Source organism: Mesoplodon bidens, assembly GCF_964165515.1.
Source record: "Mesoplodon bidens genome assembly, chromosome: 4".
Lineage (NCBI taxonomy): Eukaryota > Metazoa > Chordata > Mammalia > Artiodactyla > Ziphiidae > Mesoplodon > Mesoplodon bidens.
Window position 1 is genome coordinate 10,319,812 of NC_138160.1, and position 15,046 is coordinate 10,334,857.

At 42.8% G+C, this 15,046-nt stretch overlaps 1 protein-coding gene across 2 annotated transcripts in view; it reads right to left on the reverse strand.

The window, feature by feature from the left end:
- The window catches only part of CTNND2 (catenin delta 2), a gene marked incomplete at its 5' end in the record, with an annotated part of 962,722 nt that overhangs the window by 397,528 nt on the left and 550,148 nt on the right, over positions 1–15,046 (reverse strand). For both annotated transcript variants that reach the window (XM_081231805.1, XM_081231804.1), the window contains one exon: positions 2,342–2,536. In XM_081231805.1, the coding sequence (XP_081087931.1) occupies positions 2,342–2,536 (195 nt within the window). The remainder of the gene's footprint in view (positions 1–2,341; positions 2,537–15,046) is intronic.

Below are 15,046 nucleotides of genomic sequence, written 5' to 3' on the forward strand. Positions count from 1 at the left end.
GCCTCAAGTTCAAAGATGCGGGCAGGGACGGTGTCTTGGGCATCTGGATGGCACACCTCAACAGATCTCGGCCAGGGCAGAGTTTACTATTAGTGGCAAAGGGCTGGGCAAACAGATTGTCCCCTCTGAAGCACTCAGAGGATACTCCTGCCTTCTCTCAGAGGAGAGATAGGAGAAAAACACTCGTTTATTCATTCAACCTGGTTCTCCACTGATGGCTTAGAACGGGGGTCAGCAAACTTTTGTAAAGCGCCAGTAAGTAAGTATTCTCAGCTTGACCAACCATATGGTCTCTGTCACTATTCAACTGGGCTGCTGCAGGGTGACAGCAACTACAGATGATCTGGAAACAAAAGGGTGGGGCTGTATTCCAATAAATGTTTATGGACTCCAAAATTTGGATTTCATATGACTTTTACATATCCCCAAATATTATCCATCCTTTGACTGCAAACCATTTAAAAATGTGATCATCGTTTTTAACGCACAAGCACTACTACAACAGGTGACGAGCTGGATTTAGACTGTGAGCCACAGTTTGCCAACCCCTGGCTTAGAGAAAACACTACTTTTGTTGTCGTCATTGTTCTTTTTTGTTGTTGTTGTTAAGTGTGAACATCATTCCTGGTCCTTAATTTGCGATCGATGAATGAAATATATTTTTCCTATTGTAGCTAATTTTTCATTAAACCTCCAGAAGTTTATTAACGAGAGCTAATTCTATAAGCCTATGAATATGGAACAGAGAATCAACATAATCCCTTTTGTTGTCAGTTTTTCTTCAAATTAGATATTGAATGTCACTGAGATTTTTATCTTTGTCTTTTATAAGGAGTGGGTGGAAATAAAATTACCCTAGTTAATAATATGCAACAAGCTAAATGTTAAAATAGCTCAGCCTCAGACTGGAGTAGATTTAGCAGGCTGAAGGCGAGAGAAACTCTGACAGAAGAATAAATGGGTATTCTTTCTACCTCAACTAAGATATGTACTATTAACACTGGATGGCATTTACAATGTCAAGAGTAAAATCAAGGAGTATCTTGTGCTTTTCTTCCTATGATGCGGTGAAAGACTGAAATGTAAATATCAATAATCAGCTAGAAAAGCAACGTAGCTTGCCTGGATTTCAAAATATATAATTTAGTATCATAATGTAGTTTAACAAAATTGCTATGATCTACTTCTTGGGAACTGGAAGTTACAACAGTCTGAAGATGCAGTGCCCGGTGCCAAGGCCTGGACCAGAGCTTCCACATCCTCATACCTCGGCCCCTGCCCGGGATAATGTGTATCATTAGAAATGAAGGAGACAGCTCAACTGTCTGCAAACCGGCAGCATAATGTTTTCTAAGCTAACTTAGCCATGGGAGGCTTTAGAGGAAGTGCAATTCTCACTATCTTCTTAATGATATTGATTTTACAGTTAAGATAAGTGTGCTCTAGCACATTTAATCGTGACATTTGACCAGTTATTTTGCAAATGGCTTCATGCTCTGGAAAACACTTGTCCTTCTTCACGTGGCCTAAGGTTGTGTCAATTCAAAATATATATTTAATCCAGGAAAGCTATACAGTTGAGTGAACCTTATGCAATTGCCAATAGCCGACTTTTCAGAAATAATTTCATATGATTCAACCTAATAGTGTGTATGAAATAAATTCTCAGTTGGCTTTACAAAATATGCTACATTTTTTAGTAAATATGCTTCTTTCCCACCAAGCTTGCCAAACAGGTAGACTGTGTCATTAAAAAAAACACTTACCAGCATGAGGCATATGCCTTATATGTCCTGTATAGTGACTGTGCTTTCCTAAAGTAGTTATATTCATTAAATACGTCAATAATGATGTACAAAAAATTGGTCCTGCTTCCTTCGATTTCCCTGTGTGACAAATGAGCTGGCAACACCCCTGTACTTCTTTACAATCTACTCAGGGAGCTAAAGTGGAGTCATATTTGGTTTCTATCCTTATCACAAACATTAACGAGAGAAGCAGGTCATATCATAATGCTTCTGAGGAAACAGAACATACACACACATACACACACGCACGCACACACACACACACACTCGTCTGTGCACAGGCCCCCCTCTGTGGACAAGCCACCTCTGTGGCAGGCCCCCCTCTGTGGACAAGCCACCCCTCAGTGGACAGACCCCTGTCTGTGGACAGGCCCGTCCACTGTGGACAGGCCCACCCCTCTGTGGACAGGCCCACCCTCTGTAGAGAGGCCCACCCTCTGTGGACAGGCCCACCACTCTGTGGACAGGCCTGCCCTCTGTGGACAGGCCCGCCCTCTGTGGACAGGTCTCCCATCGGGGTCCTGAATACACACCTGTGCTCGTGCGGTACGTGCCCGTGTGTGTTGGCGGCAGAGGGTCCCCCTGGCTCTGGCTGAGACTCCTCATGGGGGGCTTCTGATAGACACGGTCTTCATAGATGGGGTCTATGTGGTGCTCTGGGGACTGCAGGGCCCGCAGCTCCGGGCCCAGGTGGCCGTGCTGGCTGCTGTATGAGGCCCGGGACCCAGCTGAAAGGAATGGACAAGGAGACAGTAAGACCCGACCAACATTCAAACAGAACTTGTTTTAACAAAGACATATTTGAATTTGGGGGGTACAGGAATGTTGAAATCTGCAGAAAATCAAATGAATGGCAGCAAGAGGTCAAGCTAATCAGCTTATCTGCATCACCCAGCTGCCTTGTTTTGCACCCAAACCTGATCTCTGTATAAGGATAATAATGATTCTGAGATAAATCCCCATTGAACAGGACCAGTGAAACAGCATTTTTCCCAGCCTAACGAATGTAGCAGGTTTCCTCACTAAAGAAATCAGGCAGACTGAAGTCAAACCTAAAAAGCTCTTATTATCCCTTAGTCCTTGCACCTGAAATTTTACAACAGGAATTCTTATTTAAAACGATGAGCAAATGCATAAGCCATGGTGGCAAGCCATCTTGATGTTGTTCTTGAAAAGTGGACCAGAATTTGTTCTCTCGTCAGCAGTTTTTCCCTGGACAATGAATGAACCAAAATGTTCGGACTTATAGTCGTCTAAATCCCTGAGAGAAGCAGATTTTAAAGAAAAGGGTTTTCAAGTTACGTTTTCCTTTACTCTTACCCTCCAAATGGAAGGATCTGCATTTCGTCTACCTTCCTCTGAAACAGTTCAAATGGTTGCCACAAACTGGTTTAATTTATAAATCGAGGCTACACAGCATTTGCCTGTAGTGTTCGTAAATCCTTATTTGTGTCTTTTTTTTTTTTCTTTTCTTTCTTGCACTGTATAGGAAGAGGTGTGGCTTTGAAGCAGTGCTGTGGGACAGGGAATCTGCGCAAGAGGAAACACTTTCATGAGGGTTAAGAGCTTGAGTTGACACACGAAAAAGAAGACGTTGACTGAGAGCGAATATTTTGTCCGAGGGAAAGCCAGAGTCACAGGAGTAGACGTGCCAGGAGAATCATCTCCACGGGGACAGATGGAGTGGAGGACATCTAGGGACAGTGGAGGGGCATCAAGGAGAGACAGTTATCTAACAATGGTGAGTACAGGACACACACAAAACCCCAATGAGGCTACAGATGATTTTAGCAGAGACCCTTCAGCTAACTCTCCAAAGCTAATCACCCGCATGGCACGCTGGGATTTAACTGTCAAGTGCCTTTAAATAGTCCCAACTGGGAGCCCTCCATGCCAGCTTGAAGTTAGAGGGAGTTGGAATTCCTTGATTTTGGTAGTGTTTGTGGACAGTTCTCCCTCTGTCCTGATGCTCCCTGGCCTTCCCCGGTGGCCACCTTAAAGCCAACATCTTCAGTGCTCAGTGATGGGGCTGTTTCTTCAGAATGATCTAACCCCAAAGATTTTGATATTCTTGTCTAGTATATTTGAGGACAAAGCCATTCAAAAGTTTTGAAATTGCCAACAGATAAAGGTTTTACTGGTATATTTTACACAGGCTGCTTTACATTTAAATCAACAGAGAATAGAGCAATTCTTAAGGACTGGGGCAGTGCTAAGACTTCTATGAATTCAGTCTGTATAACAAACATGGAATGTTTTGAGCAAAGGAAGGGAATCAAATAGGCAAGTTCCTTACCTTTCCCTTTGCTAGTAATTAAATAAGTTCTGATTTAGAGAGCGCTCAGATGAGTGATAGATTCAAAATAACTGTTTTACATAATTAGGTTCATTGCATCTGATTTATCAAATGCCAACATCACACTGAATATTATCACATGCTCATATTTTCCAGGAATCTATTTAAGTACGATATGCCTTGAGTTCCTGCTGTCAGTGCTTTCTACCTCTGAAGGTTTTGATAATATTGCCAAGGACTTACAAGTGTAAAAAACAGGGAAACAGTCATTACATCCAAATGTCAAATAGTTAAATAAAATTTATCCATCCCTGGTAGATTTAGAGGTGTAACTTGATCACCATTCCTCGATTCTAAGCAGCTAAAAATATCCAATGATGAACAGTAAAAGGACCTGCTGATCATTTAAGTGGCGACATGAGCTGAGGGTATGTGTGAAAATCCTCTTCTTATAAGCATTTACTGGGCATAAGGAAATTTTTATTAGTATCATAAATCAGAAATTAATGGCCAAGGGTCCTAGGCAAGGAGCAAGGATCTTAAGATAAGGCCTACCTCTGTGGATATCAGAATTTCTATGTGTTGGTATTAAGGAAAATGCAATAGTACAATTATTAAATATTTGAAGAGTATACTACTCTTTTTTATTAGCATGCTTTTGATAGAACTGTAAGTTCATAGTAATTCCCTGTGGAGACACTTGTACAAAATACCTTTGCATATTTAAGCATTATGCATAGAGCTAAGGCATTTTAAACCAAGCATTGTTTGCACTCCTTTTATCCACTGTGGTCAGGTTTTAGTTGCTCGTGGCTGGGTGGGCACAGTTAATGGGAAAAGAGACAGAACTAGGAGAAAAAAGAGGGGCAAGGAATTAAAGGCTAAAAGTGCAACTTCTGGAATTCATGCCCTCTACCACTCTTGCTCAAGAAAGAGCATATCAGGCCCCTACTAACAAGGCCTGTTTTATTTTGGGCAATTTCAAGAAAAAAAAAATCTCACACAACCTCTTCTCTGAATAGGCTCCAAAATTTCATGAGATGGTGTATACGTTTGCTGATTCAAAGAAAATACACTTTTCTTGATACATGCACCCCAGTGTTCATTGCAGCACTATTTACAATAGCCAAGACATGGAAGAAACCTAAATGTCCATCAACAGAGGAATGGATAAAGAAGACGTGGTGTATATATACAATAGAATATTACTCAGCCATAAAAAGGAATGAAATTGTGCCCTTTGCAGAGACGTGGATGGACCTAGATACTGTCATACAGAGTGAAGTAAGTCAGAAAGAGAAAAGTAAATATCGTATATTAACACATATATGTAGAATCTAAAGAAATGGTATAGATGAACTTATTTGCAAAGCGGAAGTAGAGACACAGACGTAGAGAACAAACATATGGACACCAAGGGGGGAAGTTGGGGGTGGGATGAATTGGGAGACTGGGATTGACATATATCCATTACTATGTATAAAACAGATAACTAATGATCACCTACTGTATAGCACAGGGAACTCTACTCAGTGCCTGTGGTGACCTAAATGGGAAGGAAATCCAAGGAAGAGGGCATATATGTATACATGTGGCTGATTCACTTTGCTGCACAGCAGAAACTAACACAACATTGTAAAGCAACTATACTCCAATTTAAAAACAAGAAAAAAAAAGAAAATATGCTTTTCTTTAGTAGTAATTTTCTTTTACCATCACGTTCTATTTGACAGTGAGTGCTCAGCATTAACACTGGGCTCAAAACACCACTAGTAAACATCTGCATCTTTGCCAGAAACTGGAAAAATGGTAACAAGGAAAAATGCTGGAGAAACTCTGACTTCGTTAAAATGTCACAGATGTCCAGGCCAATTATGTTGGTGGAGAACAATTCTGAGAGCCTCACCTTGACCAAGCTGAGGGCTCAGAACAGCAGTGTGACAAAGGGCAATGGAAACATGGATGGGCCCAAGAGAAAAGGAAAGCAGACCCCACGGACCAGCCCAACTGCATCAACCGGTCCCCCGCCATTGCAGACCCAGGTCATGCAAGTATAATACCTGTGTCCAGACTTTATGACCAATTTCTGCCACAACGCTTACAGCATCCAATGTTAACCTTTCAATGCTATCATATGTTTTTACTTGTCCTACTTCTCCTCTTCAGAAGACAAAGTTTGGGTCTAGAGAGCCCAGGCCCTGGCAGTGTTCATATATAGTATGTTTCTGAAATCAATGGGTTTGAAGACTCACATCTGAAGCATGAATGCTCAGCTTACAGGCTAAGAGAGGCTGTGATCCAGGAGGGCTGAAGGGTAGTGTAACAACCACATGGGTGCTCTGTGCAGGCCAGACACTCCTGCATGGCCAGGAGTCCTGGAGGACTGAGAAGAACCTGCAAATGGATGTAGGAACAGGCTTGAGACATTGGCTGCACAAGAGCTACCACGTGTCCTAGGACCTCCGTCACTGGCCCACTGCTGCTAGGGCTGACTTAGAAGGATGCGCAGATGGCTCAGAACAGGTCACTCCTGGCCACTCAGCTGTGGTGCTGGTAATGAGAGGTGAGAGGAAAGGTTCAGTTCTGTGGAAGAGATGTGTAACCAAGCAGGACCCTATGGGGTCTTCCTGGGACAGACCCCTCTCCCCTTGTCCTCTGCTGTAGGTCCTCTCTGAAGTACCGTGATAACAGTATCTGATGCATGCTTCCTGAGTTGTTTTACAGATGCTAAAACCACCACCAAATGGAAGAAATTAACTACTGGATGGCCGTGAGCCCCGAGACCTACAGTTGCCTAAGGACTGATCATGTTAACTGTCCTGTTACCTCACCATCAACCAATCAGAGAACTATGCACGATCACATACTCTGTGACCCCCTCCCTCACCTGGCTTTTAAAAATGCTTTGCTGAAACCCTTCAGGGAGTTTGGGGTATCTTGAGCACGAGCCACCCATTCTCCTTGCTTGGCCTTGGCCCTGCAATAAACCTTTCTCTGATCCAGTCACTGACGTTTGGGTTTGTTTGGCCTCACTGTGCGTCGGGCACAGGGACTTGCATTGGGTAACAGATGGAGGTATGGGCTCCAGGGGCTCAGAGGGCAGACTGGACCCTGGAGAGTAGAGGGGCCCTAGACCTGGGACATCCCCTGGAGCTCTGTAGGTACCTTCACTCCAGCACCACCACTTACAAGAGCAACTCCTACACAGAAGTGTAAGCAGGTAGGTTAGGGGGTCCCTGGAGAAAGAGAACCAGGAATGGCTTTCTTGACAGAAGAGAACCCATTTTGGCCTAAGCCATTTTGTGATCTACGCCTGGCTTCAGTGCCTGCCGTTGAACAGATCTCAGTAATTAGTGATCTTAAGGGAGGGAATGCAGAAACAAGGGAGGAGCATTCAAGAAACAACAGTGCAGCCTTGGGGCAGGGTCCTGGTTCCTTAAGGGATATACATAACAATATACCTTTGAGTTCTGCTGAAGCTAAAACCCTCACTCAGGTAGAGGATGGAAGGATGATGCTGACCTTCCTGACTTCAATCAGCTAAAGCTTGGCCTCTGTCAACCTGGGCCCCAATTCTATGCTGAATTCTCCTCTGCTCAAGCCCCCTCATGAATATGCATGGACCCTTAGCTTAAAACGTCCCCAATTTTGCTGTTTGGGGAGACGCTGCTTTGGCAAAGATCCCCTGTGTTCTCCTTATTCGCTGCAAGTAATAAATCTTTCCTCCCCCTGCTCTTTGGCTTGTTTGTGGCTCTTGGCTCAACACCCACCAAGACGTGAACCCAGTTTCCGGGGAACAGAAGCTTGAAAGCATGGCTGCCCCTCCAATTCTGCACACAAAAGGGGGCCTTAGGAGCACAGACGTATAATGTCCAACAGTCTGAAGTAAACTCAAATAGCATCTAAAGTAGTAATTCTATTCCTCTTTTCTTTTGTCATTTTTTCCCCAAACAGACTGAAATAGGGAGACATGATTTGGGCTCCAGATCTGTGTTTAACCAGCTGGGCAAATCAAGGCAAGTCATTGAACCTCTCTGAGCCCTGGTTACCTCTAGTGTAAAAATACAAATAATAGTATGTGTTTGTATGACATGGCATTGTGGGAGGATCAAGGTCAGAAAAATCTGTATGAAGGGCTGTGCAATTGATAAAGCAGCGTAAAAATAGGTATTCTCATGTCACTCGATCTTAGAATCAAGAAATTGTTATCTCATGAAAATACATCTTTTGATTCTAAAACACAATCAAACACTACAATTTAAACTATCAAAAACAACTTAAGGGCTTCCCTGGTGGCGCAGTGGTTGAGCGTCCGCCTGCCAATGCCGGACACACGGGTTCGAGCCCTGGTCTGGGAAGATCCCACATGCCACGGAGCAGCTGGCCCCGAGAGCCACAATTACTGAGCCTGCGCGTCTGGAGCCTGTGCTCCGCAACAAGAGAGGCCGCGATAGTGAGACGCCCGCGCACCGCGATGAGGAGTGGCCCCCGCTTGCCACAACTAGAGAAAGCCCTCTCACAGAAACGAAGACCCAACACAGCCATAAATTAAAAAAAAAAAAAAACAGGGACTTCCCGGTAAGATGGCGGAAGAGTAAGACGCGGAGATCACCTTCCTCCCCACGGATACACCAGAAATACAGCTACACGTGGAACAACTCCTACAGAACACCTACTGAATGCTGGCAGAAGACCCCAGACCTCCCAAAAGGCAAGAAACTCCCCACATACCTGGGTAGGGCAAAGCGGAGAGATCCCCACACAGAGGATCGGTGCCGAGCGGCACTCACCCGCCTGAGAGGCTTGTCTGCTCGCCCGCCAGGGCGGGCGGCGCTGGAAGCTGAGGCTCGGGCTTCGGTCAGAGCGCAGGGAAAAGACTGGGGCTGGCGGCGAGAGCTCAGCCTGAAGGGGGCTAATGTGCCACAGCTAGCCGGCAGGGAGTCCGGGAAAACTCTGGAGCTGCCGAAGAGGCAAGAGTCTTTTTCTTCCCTCTTGGTTTCCTGGTGCGCGAGGAGAGGGGATTAAGAGCGCTGCTTAAAGGGGCTCCACAGACGGGCGCGAGTCGCGACTGAAAGCGCGGAGCCCAGTGACGGGCGTGGGACGCTGGGGCTGCTGCTGCCGCCGCCAAGAAGCCTGTGTGCGAGCGCAGGTCACTGTCCACACCGCCCTTCCGGGAGCCTGTGCAGCCCGCCACTGCCGGGGTCCAGGGGCGGCTTCCCTGGGAGAGCGCACGGCGCGCCTCGGGCTGGTGCAACGTCACGCCGAACTCTGCCGCTGCAGGCTCGCCCCGCACTCCGTGCCCCTCCCTCCCGCCCGGCCTGAGTGAGCCAGAGTCCCCGAAGAGGCTGCTCCTTTAACCCTGTCCTGTCTGAGCGAAGAACAGACGCCCTCCGGCGACCTACACGCAGAGGCGGGGCCAAATCCAAAGCTGAGACCCAGGAGCTGTGAGAACAAAGAAGAGAAAGGGAAACCTCTCCCAGCAGCCTCAGAAGCAGTGGATTAAAGCTCCACAATCAACTTGATGTACCCTGCATCTGTGGAATACATGAATAGACAACACATCATCCCAAATTGAGGAGCCAGGAGTCAGTGCTGTGCCTCTGAGGTGGAAGAGCCAACTTCAGGACACGGGTCCACAAGAGACCTCCCAGCTCCACATAATATCAAACGGCAAAAATCTTCCAGAGATCTCCATCTCAACACCAGCACCCAGCTTCACTCAACGACCAGCAAGCTACAGTGCTGGACACCCTATGCCAAACAACTAGCAAGACAGAAACACAACGCCACCCATTAGCAGAGAGGTGGCCTAAAATCATAAAAAGTCCGCAGACACCCCAAAACACACCACCAGACGTGGACCTGCCCACCAGAAAGACAAGATCCAGCCTCATTCACCAGAACACAGGCACTAGTACCTTCCACCAGGAAGCCTACACAACCCACTAAACCAACCTTAGCCACTGGGGACAGACACCAAAAACAACGGGAACTACGAACCTGCAGCCTGCAAAAAGGAGACCCCAAACACAGTAACATAAGCAAAATGAGAAGACAGAAAAACACACAGCAGGAGAAGGAGCAAGATAAAAACCCACCAGATCTAACAAATGAAGACGTAATAGGCAGTCTACCTGAAAAAGAATTCAGAATAATGATGGTAAAGATGATCCAAGATTCTATTTCCCAGATCCAAAATCTTGGAAATAGAATAGACAAAATGCAAGAAACAGTTAACAAGGACCTAGAAGAACTAAAGATGAATCAAGCATCGATTAAAAACACAATACATGAAATAAAAAATACTCTAGATGGGATCAATAGCAGAATAACTGAGGCAGAAGAACGGATAAGTGAGGTGGAAGATAAAATAGTGGAAATAACTGCTGCAGAGCAAAATAAAGAAAAAAGAATGAAAAGAACAGAGGACAGTCTCAGAGACCTCTGGGACGACATTAAACGCACCAACATTCGAATTATAGGGGTTCCAGAAGAAGAAGAGAAAAAGAAAGGGACTGAGAAAATATTTGAAGAGATTATAGTTGAAAACTTCCCTAATATGGGAAAGGAAATAGTTAATCAAGTCCAGGAGGCACAGAGAGTCCCATACAGAATAAATCCAAGGAGAAATACGCCAAGACACATATTAATCAAACTGTCAAAAATTAAACACAAAGAAATCATATTAAAAGCAGCAAGGGAAAAACAACAAATAACACACAAGGGAATCCCCATCAGGATAACAGCTGATCTCTCAGCAGAAACTCTACAAGCCAGAAGGGAGTGGCAGGACATAATTAAAGTGATGAAGGAGAAAATCCTGCAACCAAGATTACTCTACCCAGCAAGGATCTCATTCAGATTTGATGGAGAAATTAAAACGTTTACAGACAAGCAAAAGCTGAGAGAGTTCAGCACCACCAAACCAGCTTTACAACAAATGCTAAAGGAACTTCTCTAGGCAAGAAACACAACAGAAGGAAAAGACCTACAATAACGAACCCAAAACAATTAAGAAAATGGGAATAGGAACATACATATCGATAATTACCTTAAATGTAAATGGACTAAATGCTCCCACCAAAAGACACAGATTGGCTGAATGGATACAAAAACAAGACCCATATATATGCTGTCTACAAGAGACCCACTTCAGACCTAGAGACACATACAGACTGAAAGTAAGGGGATGGAAAAAGATATTCCATGCAAATGGAAACCAAAAGAAAGCTGGAGTAGCAATTCTCATATCAGACAAAATAGACTTTAAAATAAAGACTACTAGAAGAGACAAAGAAGGACACTACATAATGATCAAGGGATCGATCCAAGAAGAAGATATAACAATTGTAAATATTTATGCACCCAACATAGGAGCACCTCAATACATAAGGCAAATACTAACAGCCATAAAAGGAGAAATCGACAGTAACACAATCATAGTAGGGGACTTTAACACCCCACTTTCACCAATGGACAGATCTTCCAAAATGAAAATAAATAAGGAAACACAAGCTTTAAATGATACATTAAACAAGATGGACTTAATTGATATTTATAGGACATTCCATCCAAAAACAACAGAATACACATTTTTCTCAAGTGCTCATGGAACATTCTCCAGGATAGATCATATCTTGGGTCACAAATCAAGCCTTGGTAAATTTAAGAAAATTGAAATTGTATCAAGTGTCTTTTCTGACCACAATGCTATGAGACTAGATATCAATTACAGGAAAAGAGCTGTAAAAAATACAAACACATGGAGGCTAAACAATACACTACTTAATAACGAAGTGATCACTGAAGAAATCAAAGAGGAAATTAAAAAATACCTAGAAACAAATGACAATGGAGACACGACGACCCAAAACCTATGGGATGCAGGAAAAGCAGTTCTAAGAGGGAAGTTTATAGCAATACAATCCCACCTTAAGAAACAGGAAACATCTCGAATAAACAACCTAACCTTGCACCTAAAGCAATTAGAGAAAGAAGAACAAAAACACCCCAAAGTTAGCAGAAGGAAAGAAATCATAAAAATCAGATCAGAAATAAATGAAAAAGAAATGAAGGAAACGATAGCAAAGATCAATAAAACTAAAAGCTGGTTCTTTGAGAAGATAAACAAAATTGATAAACCATTAGCCAGACTCATCAAGAAAAGAAGGGAGAAGACTCAAATCAATAGAATTAGAAATGAAAAGGGAGAAGTAACAACTGACACTGCAGAAATACAAAAGATCATGAGAGATTACTACAAGCAACTCTATGCCCATAAAATGGACAACCTGGAAGAGATGGACAAATTCTTAGAAATGCACAACCTGCCAAGACTGACTCAGGAAGAAATAGAAAATATGAATAGACCAATCACAAGCACTGAAATTGAAACTGTGATTAAAAATCTTCCATCAAACAAAAGCCCAGGACCAGATGGCTTCACAGGCGAATTCTATCAAACATTTAGAGAAGAGCTATCACCCATCCTTCTCAAACTCTTCCAAACAATATCAGAGGAAGGAACACTCCCAAACTCATTCTACGAGGCCACCATCACCTTGATACCAAAACCAGGCAAGGATGTCACAAAGAAAGAAAACTACAGGCCAATATCACTGATGAACATAGATGCAAAAATCCTCAACAAAATACTAGCAAACAGAATCCAACAGCACATTAAAAGGATCATACACCATGATCAAGTGGGGTTTATTCCAGGAATGCAAGGATTCTTCAATATACGCAAATCAATCAATGTGATACACCATATTAACAAGTTGAAGGAGAAAAACCATATGATCATCTCAATAGATGCAGAGAAAGCTTTCGACAAAATTCAACACCCATTTATGATAAAAACCCTGCAGAAAGTAGGCATAGAGGGAACTTTCCTCAACATCATAAAGGCCATATATGACAAACCCACAGCCAACATTGTCCTCAATGGTGAAAAACTGAAACCATTTCCACTAAGATCAGGAACAAGACAAGGCTGCCCACTCTCACCACTCTTATTCAACCTAGTTTTGGAAGTTTTAGCCACAGCAATCAGAGAAGAAAAGGAAATAAAAGGAATCCAAATTGGAAAAGAAGAAGTAAAGCTGTCACTGTTTGCAGATGACATGATACTATACATAGAGAATCCTAAAGATGCTACCGAAAAACTACTAGAACTAATCAATGAATTTGGTAAAGTAGCAGGATACAAAATTAATGTACAGAAATCTCTGGCATTCCTGTACACTAATGATGAAAAATCTGAAAATGAAATCAAGAAAACACTCCCATTTACCATTGCAACAAAAAGACTAAAATATCTAGGAATAAACCTACCTACGGAGACAAAAGACCTGTATGCAGAAAATTATAAGACACTGATGAAAGAAATTAAAGATGATACAAATAGATGGAGAGATATACCATGCTCCTGGATTGGAAGAATCAATATTGTGAAAATGACTCTACTACCCAAAGCAATCTACAGATTCAATGCAATCCCTATCAAACTACCACTGGCATTTTTCACAGAACTAGAACAAAAAATTTCAAAATTTGTTTGGAAAAACAAAAGACCCCGAATAGCCAAAGCAATCTTGAGAACGAAAAACGGAGCTGGAGGAATCAGGCTCCCTGACTTCAGACTATACTACAAAGCTACAGTAATCAAGACAGTGTGGTACTGGCATAAAAACAGAAAGATAGATCAGTGGATCAGGATAGAAAGCCCAGAGATAAACCCACGCACATATGGCCAACTTATCTTTGATAAAGGAGGCAGGAATGTACAGTGGAGAAAGGACAGCCTCTTCAATAAGTGGTGCTGGGAAAACTGGACAGGGACATGTAAAAGTTTGAGATTAGATCATTCCCTAACACCATACACAAAAATAAGCTCAAAATGGATTAAAGGCCTAAATGTAAGGCCAGAAACTATCAAACTCTTAGAGGAAAACATAGGTAGAACACTCTATGACATAAATCACAGCAAGATCCTTTTGGACCCACCTCCTAGAGAAATGGAAATAAAAACAAAGATAAACAAATGGGACCTAATGAAACTTCAAAGCTTTTGCACAGCAAAGGAAACCATAAACAAGACCAAAAGACAACCCTCAGAATGGGAGAAAATATTTGCAAATGAAGCAACTGACAAAGGATTAATCTCCAAAATTTATAAACAGCTCATGCAGCTCAATAGCAAAAAAACAAACAACCCAATCCAAAAATGGGCAGAAGACCTAAATTGACATTTCTCCAAAGAAGATATACAGACTGCCAACAAACACATGAAAGAATGCTCAACATCATTAATCATTAGAGAAATGCAAATCAAAACTACAATGAGATATCATCTCACACCAGTCAGAATGGCCATCATCAAGAAATCTAGAAACAATAAATGCTGGAGAGGGTGTGGAAAAAAGGGAACACTCTTGCACTGCTGGTGGGAATGTGAATTGGTACAGCCACTATGGAGAACGGTATGGAGGTTCCTTAAAAAACTACAAATAGAACTACCATATGACCCAGCAATCCCACTACTAGGCATATACCCTGAGAAAACCATAATTCAAAAAGAGACATGTACCAAAATGTTCATTGCAGCTCTATTCACAATAGCCCGGAGCTGGAAACAACCTAAGTGTCCATCATCGGATGAATGGATAAAGAAGATGTGGCACATATATACAATGGAATATTACTCAGCTATAAAAAGAAACGAAACTGAGCTATTTGTAATGAGGTGGATAGACCTAGAGTCTGTCATACAGAGTGAAGTAAGTCAGAAAGAGAAAGACAAATACCGTATGCTAACACATATATACGGAATTAAAAAAAAAAAAAAGTCATGAAGGCCCTAGGGGCAAAACGGGAATAAAGACACAGACCTACTTGAGAATGGACTTGAGGATATGGGGAGGGGGAAGGGTAAGCTGTG